The sequence below is a fragment of the Schistocerca nitens genome, chromosome 10 (genome assembly GCF_023898315.1).
Source record: "Schistocerca nitens isolate TAMUIC-IGC-003100 chromosome 10, iqSchNite1.1, whole genome shotgun sequence".
NCBI classification, from domain to species: Eukaryota; Metazoa; Arthropoda; class Insecta; order Orthoptera; family Acrididae; genus Schistocerca; species Schistocerca nitens.
Genome location: NC_064623.1, coordinates 176767673 through 176778943, shown reverse-complemented (window position 1 = coordinate 176778943; position 11271 = coordinate 176767673). Strand labels below are relative to the sequence as shown.

Sequence of the window (11271 nt, the reverse complement as noted above, 5' to 3'; positions counted from 1 at the left end):
GGTCAACTAACGCCAATAGTTTCACATTTTCCTGTGTCAGAGAGGGAGACACCACCATTGTGAGTATGCCTGCAACAGACCTGGCGTTCGCCGTGCCAAGCTGACGTGACGTCACCAACAAGCGCCGAGGCCTTCCTTTGAGTCGGTGTCGATCAAACCGTACTTCGCACTGAAGACCAAAACAACTCGTGTGGCATCAGAACTGGGGCAGCCGCTGCAACCTGCCGGTCTCTGGAGGCGTGTCGCGTATTTTTAGTGCATCAGCTGGCGAGGCGCGCCAGTCAGCTGTGGAGTGCAGTGGAGGGGGCGCCGACCGAGCCGGCGACCTTGCGCGAGGCGCCTATCTCGCAGACCAGTCCGCCGCGAACGCCGGCCGCAGCTGGTCGCAGTGCAGTGTTCTGTCCGTGTGCTGTGTAGTGTGTGACATGTGGAGCGTCGTGGGCCGCTGCGTGTGGGCGTCGGCCCGCCGCCAAGGAAGTCGCTGCCTCGCGTCTTCCTCAGCCGCCGCCCCCTCCAGGGTGATCCAGTCCCCGCTGGGCGAGGTGCAGGTGCCGGACCTCACCGTCACGCAATACCTCTGGCAGGACTACCACAGGTGGCCCGACAAGAAAGCCATCGTAAGTACCTCTGTGGCCGCGCTCGCCCGGTGCAAAACAAACTGAATGCGCCTCTCTGCCTTCGCCTCGTATTCTGACAAGGGAACCTCCCCATCGCACCCCCCTCAGATTTAGTTATAAGTTGGCACAGTGGATAGGCCTTGAAAAATTAAACACAGATCAATCGAGAAAACAGGAAGAAGTTGTGTGGAACTATGAAAAAAATAAGCAAAATATACAAACTGAGTAGTCCATGCGCAAGATAAGCAACATCAGGGATAGAGCGACCTCAGGAGCGCCATGGTCCCGTGGTTAGCGTTAGCAGCTGCGGTACGAGAGGTCCTTGTATCAAGTCTTCCCTCGAGTGAAAAGTTTAATTTTTATTTTCAGACAATCATTGATATTGCTATATCTTTGAAATGAAATTTGAGCATTTTCGTAAACTCTATTCGGCGGTCGATTTAACAATACGATCTCCATTTATTATTACTAAATTGTGTCTATTATGAATTTCTATCTCTCTGTGGCTTTTAATAAAACCTCCTGATGGAATCGTCGCAAGAGGATTGAGTTATCCAGAGGGTAAGTTTAGGAGTTGTAATTGCAGTGCGAGACACTGCAGTAGTATTTCGGGGATTTTTTCGTAATCCTAGCTCAGAATGACAACACTAGGCATAGGTTTCCATGCACGGAAAGTATGTTGCGGAAGTCTTGTGTCCAGCCTCAGGAACGATGAGTGTGTGCAGAGGGTGTCCCGTGACTGCACCAGAAGTTTAAAAAGTTAGGTTACCAGTTGATTAAACTATGCGGCAGCACTGAATTGGGAGCTCTTATAGCTGCTGACAAGGGAACCTCCCCATCGCACCCCCCTCAGATTTAGTTATAAGTTGGTACAGTGGATAGGCCTTGAAAAACTGAACACAGATCAATAGAGAAAACAGGAAGAAGTTGTGTGGAACTATGAAAAAAATAAGGAAAATATACAAACTGAGTAGTCCATGCGCAAGCTAGGCAACATCAAGGAGAGTGTGAGCTGACGAGCGCCGTGGTCCCGTGGTTAGCGTGAGCAGCTGCGGAACGAGAGGTCTTTGGTTCAAGTCTTCCCTCGAGGGAAAGTTTTAACCGTGCGATTAGTAGACGAAAGGACGTGCCTCTCCAATGGGAGCCGAAAACATTTCATCCCAAGGTCATAGGTCAACCGATTCCTCCACAGGAAAACACGTCTGATATATTCTATACGACACTTGGCGAATGGGTAAAGAGATTCTTCTACCTTGCCCGATTAAGGTTTTCTTGTGGCTGTGATAATCAACCCCAAAAAAGTGATGAAAACATAAGAGTTTGTCACATAAACTGGAACAAATGAATGCAACAGTTTCACAGTCGCACAGTTTTCCCTGTGCTCTGTCAAAACATGTGTTTTTAACGTTTTCAAATTTTTCCGTGTGTAGACCGTCAAATCCTGCATATGTCCAAGTAAATCTGAACATGTCCCGGAATTTTGGAGACCGAATTTGATTATATAAAAAATTAAACTCTTCACTCGAGGGAAGACTTGAACCTAGGACCTCTCGTTTCGCAGCTGTTCACGCTAACCACGGGACCACGGCGCTCCTGAGTTCATATTTTCCTTGATGTTGCCTATCTTGCGCATGGACTACTCAGTTTGTATATTTCCTTATTTTTTTCATAGTTCCACACTACTTCTTCCTGTTTTCTCGATTGATCTGTGTTCAGTTTTTCAAGGCCTATCCACTGTGCCAACTTATAACTAAATCTGAGGGGGTGGGATGGGCAGGTTCCCTTGTGAGATACACCCATATTGCTAAATTGCTAATCGTATGCGGGTTGCCTATCTAACGGCATCCAGGGCCAACAAAAGAATTTTATTTCCGGTATCTCGCGTAATTATTGAATGAACTTAAAAATATTATATGCTATCACAATCTGCTTATTCAGAGCTATAACCTTAACACCATAAGGTAGAGTTAAGGTTAGAACCTGTGCATATGTCTTGGAAGCAGCCGTAACTCGTGGCGCGAAGTACCCACACTATATTTGTCCAGTATTTGAAATGAGAGCACTCACAAACGGACCGTACGAACTTTCCCTCACAGATTTGATACGTATTGACAAGCTGTGTAGGGCACGACTAGGGCTGCAACATATGTAAATAGCGAGACGCAACTCTGAAACGTTTTCGAGAAAATTTAATTTGAACATTTTGCGCGTGCCCACATACAGTCAGACACTAAACACTAAGCCGGCCGGGGTGACCGAGCGGTTCTAGGCGCTTCAGCCGCAGGTTCTGATCCTGCCTCGGGCATGGATGTGTGTGCTGTCCTTAGTTTAGTTAGGTTTGAGTAGTTCTAAGTTCTAGGGGACTGATGACCTCAGATGTTAAGCCCCATAGTGGTCAGAGCCATTTGAACCATTTTTGAACTAAACACTACACCCTAAAAATAACATTTGAAATCGAAATCAATCAAGAAAATATTATGTATTCACTTTCTGTGACAAAAACAGACATGTTAGGGACTGCAAAAACAGATACACAGCATAATTAATAATAATTCCATATACTGACATCTTGAGCATACAAATGAAACAGCGGTCAGGTATAAGAGTAAAAATACACTGTGATGTTCTTCACTTTCAGGCTCAAATTAATATTTTGTATTACCACCTTCTGCTTGGATCACAGCTTCAGAACGTCCAGGTATAGATTCTATCAATTTTTTGGAGTACGCAGTTATTCCACTCTTTCGCTAAGGCTGCTTTTAAAAAAATGGTTCAAATGGCTCTGAGCACTATGGGACTTAACATCTTAGGTCATCAGTCCCCTAGAACTTAGAACTACTTAAGCCTAACTAACCTAAGGACATCACACACATCCACGCCCGAGGCAGGATTCGAACCTGCGACCGTAGCAGTCCCGCGGTTGCGGACTGCAGCGCCTAGAACCGCACGGCCACCGCGGCCGGCTTGCTTTTAAATCCTCTTTGTTTTTTATTTGTATTTTTTTAATCCTACGCTTTAGTTCTCTCCAAAGATGTTCAATTGAGTTAGTGTCTAGTGACTGGGGAGGCGAGTACGACTGTTTTGGTACATTGTAAGGTAGCCACTCTTTTACAATGGCCGTATGCTTGGGGTCATTGTCTTACTGAAACACCCAGTCTGTTCTTAGTCTCTGTTTCCCGCCAGATTGTTTGAGATTCTCCTTTAAGATGGTGAGATACTTCCATTTATCCATAGAACCTTCAATAAATAGTAAATTCCCAACTCCAGCTCCAGAACTACAACCCCACACAAGAATATTTCCACCACCATACTCCACTGATGGGACAAGATTTCTCTTCTTCCAACTTTCATTCCTTTTTCGCCACACCTTTTGTTGTCCGTCACACTGGAGGATGTTAAACTTTTTCACATCGGAGAAAAGTACTCTATTCAAAAATGTAGAATCATTATTTCGATGCAGAGTTGCAAATTCTACGCGGTTCTGTTCATTTAACCTGCTTATGAACGGTTTCTTCCTTGCTGTTCCACTTTCAAATCCACGATTGGGCAGCAGTCTTCGAGCTGTTACGCGAGTATTTGTGACATCTAATGCCAACTCCGTGGCTGTAATTGTGGAATCCGCATTCACTTTTCTAATGATGTGTCGGCGCTCCCTGTTAGATAATATTGGTGGTCGTCCACACTTAGCTTTGTTTTCTACACTTCCTCGATCCCCGTAATTTCTTATTACGGTCTAGACACTTGCCAGGCTCCTTTTAACAATTTCCCCAATTTTCCGCAGTGAAAAGCCCTTTTTACTGAACTCAATAATATTTTTCCTCGCCTCCGCTGGTACTTCGGTTCTTTTCGAATCGATGTTACGCTATCGAATTATGTATTACAATACACGTCTGTTATACTAACAAACCACACCACTTGTACTGCGTTCATTGCAAGTCTCTCTTGCAACTACTGACAGACTCGAAGTGTATGTTGAGTTCTGTACCACAGTAAACAAACACTGCTTGCAGCGCAGGATACCGGTCTGAAGACCTCGGTTTATGTCATTGTGGACGTGGACGCAGCACAGAGTTGCACGCCTACCTCTCTGCATCCAGGCTGTACGCAACATGCTACAAAATGTGGGTTATGTCCATCTGTACTTGGTATGGTCGCCAGTAACCAACAATTCGGCAGCCAAACGAGTAAGCTCTTAGTTTCAAATGTGCGAGGGTAGTTTTTAAATTTCATTCCAACGTAATTCTAACAGCAGACATGCATGGTACCCCAGGAAAATCTTTGATGACAGAGAACCGCTTACGAATGTAACCCAAGCTTGTTTCGCAATATTCACACTGAAAAAAAAATCGTGCACATGCGCTCATTACAAATGCTGTATGTTCCAATAATTATTGTTTCCCATGTTTCTATGATGAGTATCATCCAGATTCGTACAGTGCTCCATAGGTTACACGTTGTAATTACCACATATGTAGACAAAATAAAATAAATAAAATGAGTATCATGATTGGATTAAAAGATCTTGTGTATTCATTCTTTCCATGCTCATTACGAAATTTTTTCTCCTTTTTCCAGAATAAAGATTGAGAGTAACAGATGAATAAATCAATAATGACAATCTGAACAGTCCTAATAATTACATGGAAAAAGAAAAAGGAGCGCAGGCATATTCGATGCATGGATCTCGCGCTCATGAAAGTAACCTCTTAACACACGCGACAGCGGACGTCTGGAATACTAGCCACCATATAAAATATATAAAGACGCGTAAAATTTTCAAGCTCGATTTTCTTGAAAACGGTTGCGAGTTCCGACTTCTTGTTTACATTATGCTGGTCATAATCGTGCTATATAGATCCTGTCAATATAAATCAAATCGGTGAGGGGAAGTTCGTAAGGTCGATCCCCTTGTCAGCGACTTCCAACAAACCGGACGCTTAATTTCAAACCTTTACAAAAAAAATTTTCTCGCAGACACTTGCATAAAATGATGAAAGGAAAAAAAAAGTTTTTCACTTACGGCATTTTAATCGCTCATGCAGTAAAATTTCAGAGTGAGATATGACGTTTTAATTTGTTGCTTCTTCACTACTTACTGTATTCGCAACACAGTTTGCAGACCGTATCCCCGAACATCACTGGATGTGACTGCTAAATTATATCATTCTGCAATGGAGTCATAAACATAGAGATGTGTGGAAAACTAGTTCCAGCTTAAAATGGTAGCAAATTACCATCTCTTCACTCATCCAGTGTTTGATAATGATATGATAATCATATGATTTTTTAAAAACCGGATCTATTAAGTTATTTGAGATATGTGCATGAATGAGTTTTACCAACAAAATGCTGCACCGCCACAAGATTACTGAACGATGGATCGATTGCACAGAACCAAATGATTCAGCCTTACATTACTGGTCTCCAAGGTCACCGGATCTGATTGTGATTATTACTTGTGGAGATTTATAAAAAAAGACTCTGTGTGCCTCCTTTACCAACAACAATGAATGACCTGAGACATCGCATGACACCTGCTGTGGACGCTGTGACTCGAGACTTGCTCGCTGCAGTTTGGGAACAGTTTGAATAGCGGATTGACATGTGCCGTGTATCTCAAGGAGGCATATTGAACACACATGAAAAGGTATGGAAAAACACTTTTTGAGTTAACCGTTCATCAAAAAACAAAATTCATTGTATATGTTTATTAGTTTCAGAAATATAGATGTGGAAAATCGGATGATTCTTTTTGATACATCCTGCGTAATCTCAAATATTCTCTAAACTTTTTCTCACTTACATGCCTAACGACAAATATTTAACGCTTTCCCTCTTTCGTAAATTAATCAGACGTCTGAAACTGTTGTATACATAGTAGTCAGTTTCCTTAAAGAATCGGAGGGTTACTGGTCTACTAGAAAATGCGTAATTTCTTCACTAATCTCGTTCTGTTTCATTAATCTGACTTTGTTGTATGTTATCACCAATTTTCTCTCGGATCAGGAATTGTCATCTACTTGCACATTTTAAGGTAGTCCACTGGTGTTTCCTTGCTTTTTTTTAAAAAAAAAAGTTATTAATTGGTTTCAGGCAAAGCCCATTTCTCGAGATACAATTGTGTCACATACTGGAAGAAACAGTACATTTGTCTGACTTCATTATAAAATAAAAAACACATGTATTGCACAAGTCGACTGCGCAAAGATAAGCGAATGGCTGTACGAGGCAACTGGCGTAGAAAGTATATTACTCCGGCTGCATCACGAGAAAAGCCACAAATTTTTAAAATATATACACTATATAAGTCTAAAAAAAAAGAAACAGTTCCTAAAATTTTGAAGTTCCCTTTTACGAAAACGGAGAAAGTGCCAAATACATTTTCCAACGGTCCTTTCATGCGACTAATATCTACCGTAAGATGGGGAAAAAGCCTTAATTTAATGTTACTTTGCAGAACTATACGTTTCCTGATGTAAAATAAGACTCATTATATTACCACTAGTATCTGTTTTCATGCTCCCGGCTAAACGTGTCTCTCTCTCTGCTAAGAACTTGTTTACGTTGCATCTGATGCTATCGTAATCTATGGCTTAAAAAGAGCCTGTCCTTGGAGAAAAGTGATTGGCGTATTTTCTTACCTGAAATATTAGACTTCCTGAGACTGCACTTAACTGATGGTTATTCGTGCAACAGACATGACCGATTTCGGAATATACATTCCATCATGAGAAGCATCTGGAAAATCAATGAGATCTATGATGATTGAGTGAAATATGTCTATGTATTCACAGTCAATGGCTACCGGTGTCCTGCTAAAACGCTTTACAACGAACATAGAAATCACGTAAAATTATGCGAAAACTTTGTTGTTTTCTTTCACAACACAGACGAAAGCAAAACTGTTTTCGTTAGTACACTCCGTGGTTAGTTTAGGCTATCAGTACCTGCAACACTCGCTTTTGACGAACGAAACTAATCGAAATAAATTAGACGGGACTGTGCCCCTATCGTGTTGTCAGTGATTTTGCCTGAAACACGAATTCCAGTTGTGGTGACAAAATGATAGGATATCATATATGGTGACCGTGCAGCTCTCTAGAATGACATTACAATTAAATTAATACCATTAGCTGCTGACGGACATTGACATACATCAACGGGGACAGTTGAAAATGTGTGCCCCGACCGGGACTCGAACCCGGGATCTCCTGCTTACATGGCAGACACTCAATCCATCTATTTTTCCGACATAGTTCATTACCTTTAGTCTGGGCGGACGGCACAAGACATCCGTTGTTTCCTTTATTCAGTTTTTTTATTACAGAGGGCAAGCAGCCCACTGACCGAACACGCTGAGCTACCATGCCGGCACCCATCTGAGCCACCGAGGGCATAGCGGATAGTGCGACTGCAGGGACTTATCGCCGACACGCTCCCCGTGAGACCCACATTCTCAGCTTACAATCCGCTGCCATTATACCCATTACTCGCGGCAGACAATCCACCGAGTCCCGTAAGAGTTCAGGCAACTCGTGTGCATCCGCACTGAAGAACGTCATCAGCCGGTTAGCCTTAACGATATGAAGATGGCATCTGTTCTTCCGGGCGTGCAGCTCTCTAGAATGAAATTACAGTTAAATCAATACCATTAGCTGCTGACGGCGTTGATATACCGGATGATCAAAAAGTCAGTATAAATTCGAAAACTGAATAAATCACGGAATAATGTAGATAGAGAGGTACAAATTGACACACATGCTTGGAATGACATGGGGTTTTATTAGAACCAAAAAAAATACAAACGTTCAAAAAATGTCCAACAGATGGCGCTTCATCTGATCAGAATAGCAATAATTATCATAACAAAGTAAGACAAAGCAAAGATGATGTTCTTTACAGGAAATGCTCAATATGTTCACCATCATTCCTCAACAATAGCTGTAGTCGAGGAATAATGTTGTGAACAGCACTGTAAAGCATGTCCGGAGTTATGGTGAGGCATTGGCATCGGATGTTGTCTTTCAGCGTCCCTAGAGATGTCGGTCGATCACGAAACACTTGCGACTTCAGGTAACCCCAAAGCCAATAATCGCACGGACTGAGGTCTGGGGACCTGGGAGGCGGCTGACCACACGATCATCACCAAACGACGTGCGCAAGAGATCTTTTACGAGTCTAGAAATACTTTTTTTGTTTCTAATATAACCCCATGTCATTCCAAGCATGTGTCAATTTTTACCTCTCTATCTATATTATTCCGTGGTTTATTAAGTTTTCAAATTTATACTGACTTTTTGATCACCCGGTACATCAACGGGGACAGTTGAAAATGTGTGCACCAACCGGGACTTGAACCCTGGATCTCCTGTTTACATGGCAGACACTCTATCCATCTGAGCCACCACTTAATTGTAATTTCATTCTGGAGAGCTGCATGGTCACCAATCACATCTGTTGTCCAAAAGAACAGATGCCATCTTCATATCGTTAAGGCTAACCGGCTGATGACGTTCTTCAGTGCGGATGCACACGAATTGCCTGAACTCTTACGGGACTCGGTGGATTGTCTGCCGCGAGTAATGGGCACTACGAATGTAGTGTGTGGACTGTAAGTTGAGAATGTGGGTCTCACGGGGAGCATGCTGGCGATAAGTCCCTGCAGTCGCACTATCAGCTATGCCCTCAGTGGTTCAGATGGATAGAGTGTCTGCCATGTAAGCAGGAGATCCTGGGTTCGAGTCCCAGTCGGGGCACACATTTTCAACTGTCCTCATTGATGTATATCAATGCCCGTCAGCAGCTATTGGTATTGATTTAATTATAATTTCAAAATGATAGGAGTTCTTCGCGTTCTGTGGACGGCCCCGTCTCAAATTTTTGCGTTTATCACTTACCGCATGACTTGTCAGCTCAGTGTATTACATTGACGAATTACGCACGGTTGGATTCGCATTCAGGAGGACGACGGTTCAATCCCGCGTCCGGCCATCCTGATTTAGGTTTTCCGTGATTTCCCTACATCGCTCCAGGCAAATGCTGGGATGGTTCCTTTGAAAGGGCACGGCCGACTTCCTTCCCTAATCCGATGAGACCGATGACCTCGCTGTTTGGTCTCTTCCCCCAAACAATCCATCCAATCCAATTACGCATGGTGAAGTTTTGGAATGCTGTTACTGTACTGAACGGGATCTCAGACTTATGCATAGGTTACTGCACAATGGGTACTGACTCTGGAGTGGTGAGAAATTTAACCTTGTCTTATAGGTCCTAGCGAAGGTGGCGGCTCATGACTGTTTTTAATAGTGTTTAAGTGCAGAGAATTAATCCGGGTTTATTTTCAGAAAATAAGCACTTCTGCAGCTTCATCTGTACTCCACTTGGCACCTTACAGTCTGTGGGAAAGTGTACTTTGGGTACAAGCGTTACTTGCTCCTTTTCCTGTAACAGTCACGAGTGATTCGTGGGAAGAACGATTTTTGGCAAGCCTCCGTATAGGCTCGAATCTCTGTAATTTTATTTTCGTGGTCTTTCCACGAGATATACGCAGGAGGAAGCAGTACACTGGTTGACTCTTCTAGGAACGTAAGCTGTCGAACTTTAATGGTAGGCCATACCGCGCTGCAGAACGCCTCTCTCGCAGCGTCTGCCATTGCAGTTGGCTTAGAATCTTCGTGACACTTCCGCGCTTACTTCATGAACCTGTAACGAAGCGCGCCGCTCTTCTTAGGATCTTTTCAATTTCCTCCATCTATCCTGTCTGCTACTACGGATCCCAAACTGTCGAACAATACAGGGTGTTTATAAATGAATATCGAGGTTTTAACACTTTATAATATTTGTTACATTAAACTAACAGCTATTAATGATATGGCAAATGAAAGAACAACTCAAACAGTTTTACCAAGAAACTTATAAATGTTCAATGTGAGCACCATTTGTCACACGGCACACATCAAGTCTATAGCCGAGTTCTTCCCACACGTTGGTAAGTGTAATCAACGTGCTCTCCGCCCAACCACTACACCACAACCTGTGGAGATGGATGAAATCACGAGGGAGGAAGTAGGCACTGCGTTTATTCCATATATAGGCGCACTCTCGGGGAAAATCTCCCGCATTCTGAAGAAACACCGGGTCGGAACTGTGTTTTGTCCTCCGAATAAAACTCGTGCACTGGTGGGGAGCGCCAAAGATGACCTCTGTTTGAGGAAGGCCGGCGTGTACCAGATTCCGTGTCAATGTGGCAAGTCGTATATTGGTCAGACGACGCGTACCGTCGAGGATCGATGCCGTGAACACCAGAGGCACACTCGACTGATGTTTCCCAGCAAGTCGGTGGTCGCTGAACATTGTTTGTCGGAAAATCACGCTATGGAGTATGAACGCACTAGGATACTGGTACAGACGTCGAGATACTGGGATTGCGTTGTTAGAGATGCCATCGAAATTCGCACCATTGACGACCTCATAAACCGTGACTGTGGCTATAATCTTAGCAAGGCTTGGGAACCAGCGATTGGGTTAATCAAGAGTAAATCGAGCAAACGTATAGTTGTGACGACCACGTCGGACAGAGCCATCACACCGACGTCATCTCAGACGCCGTCGCAATCTGTTCCACCGCGTGACCGTGGCGCGGGGCGCGGACGGC

At 43.5% G+C, this 11271-nt stretch overlaps 1 protein-coding gene across 1 annotated transcript in view; it reads left to right on the top strand.

Annotated features, from left to right (window-relative positions):
• The first annotated feature begins 367 nt into the window (after window positions 1-367).
• LOC126210659 (probable 4-coumarate--CoA ligase 1) overlaps window positions 368-11271 on the top strand; it is a 505973-nt gene continuing 495069 nt past the window's right edge. Inside the window, exon 1 of the mRNA XM_049939990.1 lies at window positions 368-617. Within this exon, the coding sequence (XP_049795947.1) occupies window positions 426-617 (192 nt within the window). The 5' untranslated portion in view covers window positions 368-425. The remainder of the gene's footprint in view (window positions 618-11271) is intronic.